The sequence below is a fragment of the Passer domesticus genome, chromosome 9 (assembly GCF_036417665.1).
Source record: "Passer domesticus isolate bPasDom1 chromosome 9, bPasDom1.hap1, whole genome shotgun sequence".
NCBI lineage: Eukaryota > Metazoa > Chordata > Aves > Passeriformes > Passeridae > Passer > Passer domesticus.
Window position 1 is genome coordinate 30,023,750 of NC_087482.1, and position 15,435 is coordinate 30,039,184.

At 55.0% G+C, this 15,435-nt stretch overlaps 2 protein-coding genes and 1 long non-coding RNA gene across 3 annotated transcripts in view; 1 reads left to right on the top strand and 2 right to left on the bottom strand.

Annotated features, from left to right (window-relative positions):
- Nucleotides 1-3,980: 3,980 nt before the first annotated feature.
- RBM15B (RNA binding motif protein 15B) lies at nucleotides 3,981-7,114 on the bottom strand. The gene has a single exon (XM_064432351.1). It carries the CDS (start codon nucleotides 7,010-7,012, stop codon nucleotides 4,262-4,264), a length of 2,751 nt encoding a protein of 916 aa, XP_064288421.1. The 5' UTR covers nucleotides 7,013-7,114; the 3' UTR covers nucleotides 3,981-4,261.
- Nucleotides 7,115-7,356: 242 nt separating this feature from the next.
- MANF (mesencephalic astrocyte derived neurotrophic factor) lies at nucleotides 7,357-12,065 on the bottom strand. Its single transcript, XM_064432352.1, has 4 exons — nucleotides 11,901-12,065; nucleotides 9,529-9,656; nucleotides 8,629-8,770; nucleotides 7,357-7,683 (listed from the first exon to the last, which is right to left on the bottom strand). Exons 1-4 carry the CDS (start codon nucleotides 11,986-11,988, stop codon nucleotides 7,499-7,501), a joined length of 543 nt encoding a protein of 180 aa, XP_064288422.1. The 5' UTR covers nucleotides 11,989-12,065; the 3' UTR covers nucleotides 7,357-7,498.
- Nucleotides 12,066-12,316: 251 nt separating this feature from the next.
- LOC135307835 (uncharacterized) overlaps nucleotides 12,317-15,435 on the top strand; it is a 53,512-nt gene continuing 50,393 nt past the window's right edge. Inside the window, exon 1 of the long non-coding RNA XR_010368457.1 lies at nucleotides 12,317-12,359. This is a non-coding gene — a long non-coding RNA (uncharacterized LOC135307835). The remainder of the gene's footprint in view (nucleotides 12,360-15,435) is intronic.

The following is a 15,435-nucleotide window of genomic DNA, read 5'->3' on the forward strand; positions in this document are numbered from 1 at the left end:
ATTGTAGCCTACACAGTCGATAAAGATGGACAAGTGACTACTACAGCATTTAAGACCAGCAATTGGAGCAGCATTCTGATTAAATGAGGGGATTGAAAACTGGATCTGCCACCCAACAACTGTGGAAGTAGCCTCTGCCTTATGAGAAACCATCCCACCCAACTTCACCATAGAAAATGTGTGGCTCAGGAGGAGAAAAAAACCCAAAAGCATGTACTCAGCTACTACTGCCAGGGAGATGCAGTGCCAGATGTCCATATCGTGTTCTGGCATGAAAGCCCAGCTGTAATTGGCTGCATCTGTTGCTGGTTTGGGCCTGGCTCTGTCGGAGGCATTTGCCAGTTAGTTTTGTGAGACAGAACCAAAACACCTGGGATGGAGGATGGAGCTCCTGTGTGTGCATTTGACTTGAACCTGAGCTGCTGTAAGTACATGAGCCTCCCTCCCCTGCCACACCTGCCCTAACTGCACTGAGCAGAGCCAAAGGGAGTGGGTTTGGGCCTTACCCTGTGGGCCTGCAGGCCACCCCCCAAAACTGCTGAAGCAGCCCCTCAGCCCCTGTCCTGGCCTCTCTGAAGTTAAAACACACCTGGGGAAGCTGCCTGCACCCCATGCTACTGCCTGAGCTCTGGGGGTCTCACTGAAGAGTTCTGGGGAACAGGTGACTGCACCAGCCTGGGTGCAAAGTGGAGTTCACAACTGGGGACAAGCAGGGATTACTTTGTTTTTGTCAGGCCATAATTCTGCAGCTGCTTGGGATGGGGAGAATTCTCAGCATTTGGAAAATCACCGGCCACCCTGGCATCATGATTTCACCTATTTAAAAACATGTTGCTTGAAAGAATCCTATAATCTTCGGGAATACTCACAGCACGTGGCTGATGTGCCATAGAGTATTTCTTCTATGCAGCAGTTACAGACCCTGGCTTAGGGGGTGGGAGGAAATTTAAATGTCCTGCCAGCTGGCTAACACATACTCCTACCTCTGCACCAGAGGGGAGCAGGGATGATGCTGTTCCTCCCATGATGTGAGCAGACTGGCCCAGCACAGCCTGTGCCCTCCTGTCAGCGTGGTCCCCATGGCACTGGGACCCCGTTCCTGCCTGGCCTGTTTGGTGCACTGCAGCACCCTTGCATGGAGCACAGCCCGTGCGAGGGAGCAGCACATCCCTGCAGGGCTGGGCTTCAAAAACCTCCCCCAGGCCAGGGCTGGGAGAGCAGGGTACAAACCTCACCAAGGGCAGCTGAGGGTGATGGCTGAGGCTCCTCAGCACTGCTCAGAGCACGTCCAGGGCTCTCATCCCTGTTTCAGTAGGAAGGACAGCCAGCAACTGCTGTTCAAGAGGCCTTGTAAGACAGAGTGTTTGCTGAATGGGTGCTTAGAATAAAAGATGGGGTACCTCAGGCTAAGCACAAACACCCTCAGACCAGCCCATCCACCATCTCACACCCTGTTCCCCCTTTGAGCTCCAGATCACCCTGAGGAGCCAGACACCATTACCCTGCCATGATCACCCTAGTGCCCCATTCTACTGGGCTGAAAGGCACCATCCTCCCAAAAACAATCCCCAGCACTGCCTCACCCAGCACCTTCCAGCACCACCGAGGGGCCCAGGCCTCCCACCCCCCAAATCTCCCCAGAACTGCTGCCATCCCAGTGTAGGGCCCACGTCTTTGTGCTAAGATCCAGATGCTGAGTTCCTTTGCTGTAACTGGCAACCCCTTTTCAGGCCTGTTTCTCTTGGAATCAGCTTGGATGCATCTGTGAAGGGAGGGGATGGTGGACACAGGTCTAGGATGGGGCCTTTGGCCTTGGCACAGTCTGTTAAACCATGGTGTGGCTCCCTTGCCTGCTGGGGAGCAGGGAAGGCTCAGGTCATTGTGTCAGATGGATGCTGCTGCTCCTCTCCCAGGTGTTTTTTCCATAACTCTCCAACTTCCCCTTTACAACTGTTAATTTTAGTAGGAGGAAGATTGTTGGTCTCACATGCTTAAAACCATCAGCTACCTCTCTGGGAAGAGAAATCCCATCATTCAAATCTCACCCAACCTTTGTCTTCTAAACAACCCTACATTATTATTTACTTATTTCACAAGGAAAGCAGGAGATGGGGGATTTTGGGCTGTTCCTTGGCTTTGTCAGCAAACAACTGCAGCTTTTATAATGTACAGGGTTTTTCCATTCCCCTTCTAACATTCACACACCGTAGCACACACAAGGCACAGCACCACGAGCTGCACCTCCGTGCCACCATCAGCCAGGCGGGCACTGGTCCTGCCACCACCTCACCGCCTCCAGCTGCCCGGACACCCCCCAGGCAGGACACTCCCACAGAGGGCTCTAATCGCTCTCGGGCTGCCAGCAGGGGTGTTCCATAGCACTCGGTTTCAGATAACACCGAACCGTTACAATGGCTGACATCTGGCACCGTCTGCCTTAGGGCAGCACCGGGGACTCGGTCAGGAGGGCGCAGCCGCTGTCCCTGGAACCGAGTGAAACCGGGCCAGCCCCGTGCCACCGGGCCAGCCCCGTGCCACCGGGCCAGCCCGCCTGCTCGGCCAGGGCAGCTGCTCTCTGCTCCCACAGCACATTCCCCGATCCTGCTGCTCCCATGGAGCACTCAGCTCCCCTCTGATCCTTCAAGCGAAATGCAACCCCCCAGCCCAACAAACCAACCCACACTTGTTGATATTAATAACTCAGCATCAGCTGATGATGTCCCTGCAGGGTTAAAGTGAAAAATAACAGCATCATTAGACTGAGTTACGCTCCCTGCTTAGCAGGTCGTGACACCAATCATACCTGAGAGGAATTTTAGAAGGGTTTTTGGCAACCCTCAGCAAGTGAGCTGCTGGGTCACAGAGATTGGTGCGAGACAAATCTGCCTCTCCCACGAATTTGTTCACTTGCTTACTAAGAGAACAACAACAAAAAACCACCTGCAAATCTAAAGAAACTTTAAAACGTAGCATTTTTAATCCCACACAATTTTCTGTCAGTCTCCTAAAATCTACAGGCATCATTTTAAAAAATAAAAATATCCCCAAACAGAACAGTGTGGATTTTAACTCCAGCTTGGACTCGTTACCACATCCTTATGCTGCTGAGCACTCAGGGGGTCTGGCCTCCCAACCAACCACCTCAAAGCACAGACAGCAAAGGTGATGCATCCATCCCGTTTTAGAGCTCAGATTTTGATCTCCAGTGGTTCCTCTGTTACAGGTCACCTGTGGTAACAGAACACATTCTCAGCCAGACAGACATGTTTCTGTCTGGTTTTGAAAGCCTGCAAATTTAAACATTAGGAAAAAAAAAGCCATTTATCTTTCAATAAAGGATTCCAGGTAGTAGAACACGATTGATTGCAAATGGGCACCTCCAGCTCACCAAACACCTCCATGCCCCGAGCTTGTCCACATCTAATATGGGCCCATGGGGGTTCCCCCTTAAATAATTTTTTTCTTCTGCTTGTTTTGCCTTTTATAAAAGTTGGTAATGTCAAACCTTTTTTGCTTTATCAAAGAACTGCTATGACTGAGACATGTGCCAGGTGGTCTCAAACCTCACCAACCTGAATAGAGTGTCCACTCCTCAGTAGCAAACTTTTTGCCAAGTATCAACTAATTTTTTGGTGTGAATGAAAAACACTTTTATTCTTGATCAGGATTTGCTTCCTTGGTTGCTGGCTTCCTGGGAAGCTTCTATTCTCAAATAGAGACTCAACAGCAAAGCATCCAGACTCAAATTTACAAAATAAAAAGCAAACAGGACAAAAGAAAAACAGAGAACCAACCTTTCAGTCTCTGATACAGCACTAAGAACCTCCCTTCCCCTCCCACCTTGAAGGACACATATAAAGATGAAGGAGGTGCTCAAGGTTGGGATCTGAGAACTGAACTGGGCTGGGGCCTGGCTGCTCCTGCAGCACAGGGAACTCACCCTTCCTGCCTGGGCCACAAGAACTCGGATACCGCACAAGTTTAGAAATCCATCAGTGAACAAGGCTTTACTGACAACTTTTCATACAGTTAAAAAATAAAAATACAGAACAACAGCGGACAGTGTCACATATTAAAAACGAATAAAATGGGCTCTATTTAAAATTTTAATAGATATTATAGGTATTAAAATTAATTAGAAACTAAAAATCTTACCACTTTGGTCAAGGTGTTTTGAGCCTCAACCAAAATGATCAGCCTTAAAAACAACTGGGCTGTGTGACACACAAAGAAAACATGGAATTTGAAAAGACAGTGTGGGCTAGGCAGTGTCTTTGACTATAACTATCACCATATGTTCTTCTTCTAACTTCCCCAATGTCCTTAGTGCTGACTGGAGGTACTGCTGAGAGAACTCGCAAGGAGGGAACGCGTAAAGCATGCCTGTGCTGTCCCTGCCCTTTGCCCCTCCCACGGGCAGGCTGATAACCCCAGCAGCCTGCTTCTGTTTCAAGTAGGAGACCAGATTCCTGAGAAGCCGTCGCTGCAAGCCAGGCTCTACCACAGGGAAGGTCCCCTCGGCCCCTGCCCCTGCCGGGGCGGACTGGGTGGCCAGGAGCACGGCGTAGCCGTTGGGGCTGCCTTGTTTGATGCGCCGGGTGACTTCATCCAGCTTGGGCTGGTCCAGCCGAAGTCTCTGAGCGATTTTGAGCTGCGTCAGCTTCCCGCCGGATGAATGGTCTTTGAGGAGTCCGTTGATGACACCCAGGTCTCCCTCCAGGATGTGCATAGAGGTGGGGAAGCAGCTGTTTTTTAGCACAAGAAGCCCATTCCAAGCAAGCTGCAGTGTCTGAGCATATTCTGATAAATTCTTTAGCTTTTTGGTCTCGGATTTTGGCTCCTCGTGAGTTTTGGATTCCGATTCACCAGTTCGATGATTGCGTTCGCTGTCCCTTTTTTTGGGCTGGGGAGCGTCGGCCGGCTCGCGATGGGGTTTCTCCTCGGCCGCGTGACGATTGTTCTGGAGGGAGTTGCTCTGCTCCTTCTCGGCTCCGGGTTCTGTAGTGTGATTCTCCTTGCGAGCCCTGTCAGGGCTGCGGTCTAGAGCTGGCCCACTGGCCTTTGTCCTGCTTCTGTCCTCGTAAGGCGAGTGAGTAGTCCTCCCGCGGTCACTGGAAAGACTGCGGCGCCTCCGCCTCTCTTCCCACGGTTTGGGCACGCTGCGGTCGCCGTCGCTGCCCCAGCGCTCCCCGCTCCGGCTGCGCACGGACCGGCTGTAGCTCTCCAGGTTGTTCCTGCGCTCGGCGTTCTTGGCGGGGCTGGCCCACTCTGCCTCCACAAAGCTCCTGTCTCTGTCCGAGTACAGGAGGTGCGGAGGAGTCCTATCCCGCACCCTCAAGTCTTGCTCCAGGCTCCGGTGCCGGCTGTACCCGTCAGCCAGCAGCTCGTAGTGCACGGGGAGCGGCGCGGGCTGGTACTGCTGCGGGTATCTGGTCTCTTCTGCTTTGGCAAAATCCACTCGGAGCCTCCTCTCCGGTCCGCCCAAGGGAAAGCCCCTCATCTGCGCGCAGGCGGCCTGGGCAGCGTCCAGGCTCTCGTACTGGATGTAAGCGAAGCTGTCGCCCTTCACGTAGTCAATAGTCCTGATGCTGCCAAAGCGGTCGAACTCCCTGGCCAGGGCGGCCAGGGAGGTGCTGGGGCCAAGGCCCCCCACCCACAGCCGGGTGGTGGGGTTGGCTTTTCCGTAGCCGATTTTGATGGGGTTCCTGCCCACAACGCGGCCCGACATGGCCACCTTGGCCCGGTGAGCCATGTCCAAGTTCTGGAACTTGAGGAAGGCGTAGGCACCGCCCTGGCCGCGTGCGGGGCGCTTGATCACCACCTCCTCGATGATGCCGTACTTCTCGAAGGCGCGCCTCAGCTCCACCTCCGACACGTTGTGGTCCAGGTTGCCGATGAACAGGTTGCGGGTGGCTCTCTGGTCGTCCTCTGGCATCAGGTCTTCCTCGGCCACGATGGGGTAACTGTACGGGCGGCCGCGCTCGTCGTACAGCCCGTAGTAATCCAGGGCCCGCTCCCGCTCCCGGGAGAGCCCGATGGCGGCCGCTTCCAGCGCGAAGGCGGCGGCGGCGGCGTGGCGGGGCCGCGGCTCCCGCAGCAAGGGGCTGGTGACCGGCGACAGCGAGCGCTGCTTGTATTGGTAGGCGCTGTGCAGGGGCGGCAGGTACCCCAGCGGCTCCGGGGAGGGCGCGGGGGGCGGCGTGCGGCTGCGCCGGCCCCCGCGCAGGTACACGGGCTCCACCTTGAGCGGCCGGTCGTAGAGGAGCAGCTGCCGGGCCCGGGCGTGCCGGCGGGCGTCGCGGGCGTCCCCGGGGTGTCGGAAGTTCACGTAGGCGACGCGGCCGAGCTCGGGCGTGTGGGAGAGCTTGACACTGATGTCCCCGGCGCCCCCGCCCGCGAAGCGCTGGAAGAGGCGGAACAGCCCGTCCTCCAGCAGCTGGTCGGGCAGGGCCGCGCTCAGCCCGCTCACCAGCAGCGTCTTGTACTCGCAGGAGCCGGGCGGCTCCCCGGCCAGCCCGGCCGAGCCCCCGAGCGGCGCCAGCAGCAGCGAGGGCGCGGCGCCCGGCGGCGGCCCGGCCAGCAGCAGCGACGGGGCTACCACGGCGCCCGGCAGCGCCTTGGCCTTGGGCACGCCGAGCGCCCGGGACGAGGAGGAGGAGGAGGACGAGGGGGCGGCCTGGCTGCCGCCGCGGGCGCCCGAGGCCGAGCCGCTCCCCGCCGGGCGGTGGTTCGAGTCGCCGCCGCCGCCGGCGCGCTCATCGCCGCGGTGGCTGCGGGAGCTGGAGCCGCCTCCGCCGCCGCCGCTGCTGCTGGTGGTGGTGCCGCCGCCGCCTCCGCCGCCGCCGCCGGGCGTGGACTTGTCCCGGCTGCTGCGGGAGGCGCCCGAGCTGCGGTGCGGGCCGCGCCGGCTGCTGCTCTCGCGGTCGCGGTCGCGGGGCCGCTTGGCGGCGGCGGCCGCGCGTCCGCCCGCGGCCCCCGGCGGGCTCGAGTCGCGGTCGCTGCCGCGCTTCATCGCGCCGGGCCCGCGGCTCAGGAGGCGCCTCCGGCGGCCGCCGCCATCTTGGACAAAAGGGAGCGAAGGCGGCTCCGGCCGCCGCGCCGCGCGGGCCCTACGTCATCGCCCCGCGCGCGCCGCGCCGCAAGCCGGCGTCACGGGGCCGTGACGTCACACGGCGCTTCCCGCCGCCCGCGCGCGACGGCCGGGCGGCCAATCAGGGCGGGCGGCGAAGCCCCGCCCCCCCGGAGGGCTGAGGGGCGCGCGCGGGGCCGCCCCCAGCACGGAGCGGGTGCGGGAGCGGCGGGACCCGGCGGGCGCGGGGAGCGAGCCCCGCAATCACGGCACACGGCACGGCTCCGCCCGGTACACTCCGGCGAACTTTAATGAAAGTCCCGTACAAAGCGCGGGGCCGGCGTCGCCCCTCAGAGCCTCGAGGCCGCCCCTCACAGTCCCCTCACAGGCCCGGTGTCGCCCCGCGGAGGCCCAGGATCGCCCCGGCCCTCAGAGGTCCGTCCGGGCGCCGGCCGCCCTCGGCGCGTACTTGGGCATCAGTTCGTGGATCCTGCGGATGAAGTCGTACTTCTCGACGCAGCCCTTGCACACCTCGCCCCAGTCGTCCAGGATCCGCCGCAGCTCCTTGACGCGCAGCTTGCGCAGGTCGGCGGTGCTGAGGTCGATCTGCTTGTCTGTGGGGAGAGCAGAGCTGCGCTCAGACACGCCGGGTGGGCGAGGAAGCCAAAAGCCAAGGGGGAAAAGAGGGGCCAGGGGTGGAAGGAACGTCTAAGTTAGGGTTGGGCAGCAGATAAGGCTCTTAATGGTAACAATTATTAGAAGACAGAAAGCTTGGTTGCAGTTTAGATGCAGGAGTCCCACATTAGCCCTGAAAGCCCCTTTATTACATGAGCAGCAACACTTCTTTTTCATTGGATAAAAGAAATGTGATTTCAAGGGAAAGATAAGAAAGTGACAACAACAAAAAGCTTTTTAGGAAGCAACACGACCTTAGTAAGAGAAATGAAAAATATAAAGATCCACAATCCAAGGGGTGTCTCCAGGGGGTGTAAGGGCAGCTATAAGGGAAAGCAGGAGGAGGCATTTCTATGCCTGTTTCTGTATTGGTCTTTTCGGGAAGAGGAGTAATCTAGGAACATGAGTGTTCGAGGAAGGTGATGAGAAACAGAGAGTGGAATGCTCTGAGGAGGCACCAGGGGAGGTGAGAAAGCAGCATTTATCACCCTGCTGCTGGGAACAGGAGAGCAGCTGGGACTGCAGAGCTCAGCCACGGCCCTGAGCCCTGCCACAGTGACACCCCTGCCCGCTGCCAGCACAGGCTGTGGCACACGCCCTCCCAAACATGACATTCCAAACAGCAACGTGAGCACAGCAGTGCTGCTACACCTGGGAGTTAGTTATTCCAGGGTGACCAGAGTCCCTGCAGCAGCAGGAAGGGTTAGCAGTCTTACCTAAGCATCTCCACACAACTCTCTAGGATGTTCATGGAGAGCAACCCAGGTTGTGCAACCTAACTAGGCTACAGGACTCAGGACTGAGGAGTTTTAGGATGTTGCTTCACCCTCAGTCATCCACACCCCAGCCAATCATGGGCATTTCCTCTTGTACAGGCAACTCACCGTATTTTAGTTCACAGATCTGACTGTCTTTCTTCTTTAGCTTCTCACAGATCTTTTCCACAGGGATGTGGTGACTCATGGGCTTTGATACCTCGTTAATGATTTTGGTGGCTGCATCACTCGTGGCCCCAATGTAATAGCACTAGAGGAAAGAAAAGAGTGAAGTGGGGATGCATGGAAAAAAGCTTCTAAAAGCAGAGTTTTCTGTTCCTGTCCTCATGTGGTTTTGCAGCTCGATGTTTACAGTTACAGAACCTCCCCAAGGGACTGCCAGAGCTGGGCAGAAGGAGCCTGAGCCCAGAATACTGAGCAGGTGTTTTCCATTGCAATGATTTTACAGCTGCTGAGGCTGGTCTTGTTTCTTAACATTATAAAAATTGAACAGGATTAGGAATAACGTCTTCTTCATGCAAAGAGCCTCTCTGAAGTGTTCCCCTCTGCATGTCAGATGGTATCTCTCTAGTTCTCTGAGGAGAGTTCAGGCCTTTCCTTGGGCCTCTTCATTCACAAATTGCCTCTGGTTTTAGTTAGGGCAATTTGGTTTTCCTTTATTTAGTTTTCAGCTAAACAGGTGAAGAGTATAAATATTTTAACAGATTATATAGCACCCCAAATACCATTTAAGGGATGGGGAAGCCTTACAGCAAACAGAAGCTTTGTAATATCCTGTGCTTCAGTTACAGTGAGATGCCAGCCAGTCCAATCACTGCTGACAGGGTGGTGGGTTTTTTCCTTTTTTTTTTTAGGTAAAGAGATTGAACTCCTCAAGTCCTTTCATAAAAAATACAGGACCCAATGTGGCCACAGAGCCAGCAAAAACAGCCCCTGGGAAGCCACATCATACAAACTCAGTTTCCCCTCATTTGCAGGAGGGAAATATTACTGACTCCCCCTACTTACCAGGCGATTCTCTTTGCCCTTTGCTTCTTTGCAGGATTTCAAGAGCTCCTTTTCAATACTGGAAGGTGTGAATTCAACGTCATTGTCTTTTAGACTCTGGTAGAACCTTCCCAGGAATGTGACACACACTGGAAGGAAGGGAAGATGGATGGAGTTATCAGCCAGAGCAGCAGTCTCATGGCAGCTCTCAGGGGACACTTGCAGGGAAATGGAATTGGGGGTTTGGATAACAGAACCTTTCTGAACTTCACCCATGGTTCAGAAGGTCATTCAGAGCACATGTGAATCAACAGCATGCCCTGGTACTTTTGGTGGCTTTGTGACAACCTGAGGAATGAGATCCATGGGAGTGTCTAGGGGTCTCTGTACACTGTCCTGAGTGAGCACAGGATCGTGTGATGGACACAAAACCATGCTCGTGCAAAAATGTACATTTAAAGTTGTCTTGCTGCTTTGGGAAGCAACTTGTAAGGACATGGGTGTCAAACCCAGTGCTGATTGAAAACCAACTCTGTACATAATCCTCTGAGACTCCCCATGAGCTGACTTCAGTAACAGGGGGTCACTGATTACCAGGCTGCTTCAGCTGAAATTACTTCCAAGAGAAAAAGAAATGTGATCCCATGCTATGTCCCCAAGGCACCTTCTCCTTCTTTCATTTCCACAAGCTTCTGATGCAGTTTCAGATGGAAAGAGGGAAGACTCTTAGACATAACACAACTCCCACAAGTGCAGCTGCAGCTGAGAGGACAGATCCAAGCTCCTGCCTGTGGGAAGGGCTGCACAAGCCGGTCACTGCTCCTTCCCCTGCTCCTTCCCGTGGCAGCAGTCGCTCTGCACGTGCTCCAAAGTGCAGCAGCCCCGTGTGTGGCTGGGAAGGAGGGCACACAGCCTGTGGGATGACTGAGGGACACCCCGAGTGTCAGATTTTGGTCATCCTGCTGCTCACAACTCATCTGTGGATGTCAGCACCTCCTGGACCGAGCGCTCTTCAGTGCCCCCAGTTCCTGCTCAGCACCTGGAGATTCTCACACCTTCCCATGCAAGATGGGTGCCAGGAACCATTCTGCCTCTAAGGAACAGGTATGGGTTATGGCTTTTATGGGATTTGTTTACTCCAGCAGGAAGGGACTGGCACATATCATTGTCATTAGCAGCTTGTGCTCAACTCAGAACACAATGCATGGCACAGTAATTGGGCATGACAGGAAATGGAGTATGGCCATCACAGAACTGAGCAGAAATGTACTCTCATTATATTAAAACTAGAACTAATTATAAGATGGGCCATTTTGGAAAACACTTTTTGTATGCATACAGCACACCCTTATTTACCTCCCATCAGTCTATCCCCAGTCACAGACACACTGATGTCCACTGTAAGCTGTTGGGGAGTGAAAACTTTGGGAAGAAAAAACTTCCTGCAGGCAGTAACACTGATGGCCACTGTAGGACAGAAACATGTTTCCAGTCTAGTGCTGCGAGAGCAGCTGAAGTTTTGTTTTATGGGGTTCCCTCCCCTCACTCTGTCTTACTGTAGAAAAGGGATATTAGTATCCCAAACTCCCAAACAGCTACTAGAGCCCCCCCTCAAGTTCTTCTTGCTTCGCTTGGGGAATCTGTTCAGTTCACTGCACAGGAGCAGCTTAATTTGCTGTGCAGATCAACAGGTTCCACCCCCGAGGCGTTTGTGTTTCCGTGGTACACAAAGGGCCCGAACTGATCGGGATCAGCTGCTCACGGCTGCTGGCCGTGCGCACCGAGAGGACTCCGAGCACTCCGCAGCACTGCGATGACTAACGGGGAGTCCCGGCGAGTAACCTCACTCACGTTCTCCCGCTCCCTGCCCCGGGCACCCGGCAGGGACCGCCAGGCAGTGCCGAGCTGCGACAGCGCTGCTCTCCCGGCCTGGACGCGGTCCGGTCTCCCGGAGTCGTCGCTCCTCTTTCCCGTGGGGACTCCACACTACCTCGGCAACTTCCCGACAGAGTGCGGTACCCTCGGAAGGGAGATCCCGTCCCCGGCGCGGGCACGGCTGGAAGCCCCGCCCCGCCTGCCCCGCGGGCCGCCCGGCGCATCGCCCCGGCACCGGGCGGTCCCGAGCACCGCCCCGGCACCGGCCACCTGCGAGCGGCGCCCGGCCAGGCCCGTCCGCACTTAGCCAGACTTGGGAGACTTTTCCTGCCGCTGGAGGCAGCGCTTCCCCGGCCCGGCCCGGCCCGGCGGCCGGGCTGTCACTCGGGGCTGTCACAGCCCCAAGGCTGCTCCGCGTCCCGGCCCCACAACCTGGCGGACGGGCCAGACTGCGGGGGACGGCGGCGAGGAACGGCCTCCCCCCGCCGTGCCCGCGGGCCCGGCCCGGCCGCACTCACCCTCGCAGTCCCCGTCGCGCAGCGCTCGGCCACCGGCCGGCAGCAGGAGCAGGGCCAGCGCCGCGCAAAGCCCGTGTGCCGCCCGCATCCCGCCTCGCCCGGCAGCGCCCGCCGCACCGGCACCACCGGCACCGCCACCCCGCACCGGCTGCCCCCGCCGCCGCCCCATTGGCCCGCTCCCCGCCCGGCCGCCACGCTCTCCGCTCCCATTGGCCGCGCCGTCCCCTCCACGAGAGAGTTGGCGGCCGCTGATTGGGGAGAGGCGGCGGAGCGGCGGCGCGCGGCGCGGGTCCCCGCCCCCCCTGCGCTGCCATCTTTGTTAAGGGCAGAGCGCTCGCGAGCGCTCCCTGAGGGCGGCCCCAGGCGCCATCTTGGAAAGGGGCAGATCCTCGCACCTGCGGGCGGGCGGGGCCCGGGCTCCGCTCTCCCGGCGGAGCGGGGCCGGTGCGGCAGCGCAAGGTGGGCCTGAGGGGTCGCTCGGGGCCCCCGAGCGGCCTGGAGTCGGCGGGGCAGAGGGGCAGGCGGTTCGTGCGATGGGTGTCCCGTGAGGGGTGGGAGCAGCTCGGTGCCAGCACGGGCACAGCCCTCATGGGTGGCTCGGGGCGCACCCTGCGAGGTACCAGGACTGGATGCTTTGAGGAGGGACAGCTGAGAGGTCAAAATAGCAACCTGTGCACTTGTTTCTGGCTTCTTGTGTGGGTGTTTTTGCAGAACGATTTTTTTTTTTAATTCCAACTTAATATCCTAGCTGCTGGGCCTGTCACCTTTTGTTCTGGCACATAGGAGGATTCTTGGGGTTGTCTGGTGCTGGGGCTATGAGTTGGACTTTGGTGATCCTTGTGGGTCTTTTCCAACTCAGAATGTTTTTATTCTGTTCCAAAAGTCCTCATAGTTTGTGCTGTTAACTACCTTCAACAACCCCCAGCACTGTAAGTTTATAACTGAAATTCCCTTGGAGCTGGGAGAGGAGCACACCCGCTGCTAGCTCCTTGTGCAGCTTTGTGTGTAACTGTATCCAGTGAAGGAAGGAGAGGCAAAGTCACACAGCCCTGTGCTCCCACAAGGGAGCTCCGTGGGCTCTCCTGCACAGGCAGGCTCTTGCTGCAGCCTGGTGGGGCAGTGCCTAATCAGGATTTCCTTGCAGGTCATCAGGTGCAAGTGAGAAGCTGACGAGGTGAGACAGGCAGTGTGGGGAGGAGGAGCACCTGGTTCAGGAAAGGTCACTGCAGGGGAGCAGTAATTAGGGCACTAATTACCAGTGAGAGTACATCGTGTGTTTATTAGGAGACGTGGTTTTGCACATTTCTGGATCTTTTTATCTCTCCAAATGTGGTTATTAAGATCAATATAAATATTATTAAGTCAGTCCATAATGATTTACAGAATTGCTCAATATCAGTATACTTTAGGAAGATTATTGCCTTTTTTAAAATTATGCTCGTTGCCCACTAATGTCACTTAGCTGTGCAGAGAAGTGGTGGCTTGAAGTGCCCTTGTTTCTTATCAGGACAGTGGCCAAAAGAACTGTGAGATGCAGTGGCTTCGTAATTAGGTGTGAATAGAGCTTAAATTTGGAATTAGGAGACTTTAGGAAGGTCATAATAAGGACAGAGTTTACCTGCCAAAATAGTGCAGTTATGAAACATCTTCAAAGTAGGAACTTTATATATTTTTGTGGAACAGGAGACAAGTGATTAATAAAATCACTTGGTTTTGGATTGGGAAATGAGCCTCTCTGTTTCAATGTGGGATCCTCAAATGGGTCTGAGGAAGAACAAGGACTCCTTTGGTGTTTTGGGTTTTTTCCTTCTTTTTATTTACAGTTTGTTTCAGCAGCTAGAATGGATTCCTTGCATTTTACTTTGCGCTTCTTCCTGATCCATGGTGGGGTTTTGGGGGCTCTGTTTGTTCCACCACCCTCCAGGCCCCGTTTCTGTGAAGCATTAGGGGTTTGTCCTGGCTGAGAGCTGGTGATGGAGAGCTTGTGCTGGTCCTCACTGTTGTTTCTTCCCAGTATCCAGTCCAGCCCTGGGCTTTGTCAGTGTGAAGCTGTTCCCTCCTGTCTTTATCACTCCGGGGCCTTATCCAAAGTCCCTCTCCCGCTCTCTTGGAATGCCTTTAGGCACTGGGAGGTGCTCTAGGTCTGCATGGAACCCTCTCTGCTCTGGGCTAGCCAGCCAGTGGAGTGGGCAGGAGAGTGAATTTGGCTGAGTGGATCTGTGGGGATTGGGGTCGTTGGGAAGTGCAGGGAAGCAGAGGCTGTTCCTGGGGGCTGTGTGAGAACACAAAGCTCTTACAGCCACGGCGAGGGAGGAAGGGTCAGCCGGGGCTTGGGCTGTGAGGACAGAGAAGTGAGTTCTGTCAGGGGGACAGGAAACAGTTTGGGGAGAGGTGATGCAGTGCTGCTGTGAATGAATGCTGAACAGAAGATGCAGTGTGATAGTTCTACTATTCCAAATTTGGAGTTAATTTGTGTGGGATTGACAGTAAGGGCCATCAAAAGAGAGAAGTGGTGTTTGAACCTTCTCTTAAGACACCTGAGCTTGGAGCTGTGCCTTGTGAGCTGTGCTTGTGTCCATGGCTTGTTAAGAGTCATCCAGAGATGCAGGCACATTTATGCACAGGGTGTAGAAGGCTGAATCTTTCATCTGCCAGGTTAGAGTCATTTCTAGAGGTTTAATTTCTCCTCTTATCAGCTTTGTAATGAAATTCATACTGAGTCAGACAAGTCATATTTTGAAACTGTGCTGAAGTTTTCTTATTTAGATAAGAGGTATTTGGACATGGGATTTAGATTTCAATCTGACTAGTGGCAGCTTAAATAAAGTATTGGACTTGCACTGAAAAAAATTGTTCTGTTGGATTTAACAGAAACTAGAGTATTTTTAAAACTCTTGTTTAAATATTTTGTTGTGCCCAATAAAAACACAGTTTTTATTACCTGTGCTTGGTTAATAAATACTTTTTGTCCAAATAAAAAATAGTTACTTAACTAAGATTTAATAAGCTGGCTTAAAAACACTCTCAAAGGGTCTGATTGAACACAGGGTGAAGGGTTGGGAACTAAGTCCTAGCAGGAGTGGCTGAGGATAAGGTGTTCAGGCTGGAGGTCTTATCACTCTTTACAGCTGCCTGAAAAGGCTGACCCACACCTGGCTACAACCTTTCTCCCAGGGGACAAAGGACAAGAGGAGAGGAAATGGCCCCAAGTTGTGTCAGAGAAGGTTCAGGTTGGATATCAGGAAACATTTCTTCATTGAAAGGATGGTTAAGCCCTGGAACAGGTAGCCCAGGGAAATGGTGGAGTCACCATCCCTGGAAGTGTTCAAAAACCACGTGGATGTGGCACTTCACAATATGGTTTAGAGGGCAGAGTGGTATTTGGTTGAAGATCTTGGAGGTCTTTTCCAACCTGAATGACTCCATGGTTCTGTTCTATGACTGATACACACTTCAGTACTCTGTTACAGTTTCTCTTCTCAGTATTTGTATCTGGTGTGTGCCAAGGGTGCCTTGGCAGTCCTTGTACATCCTG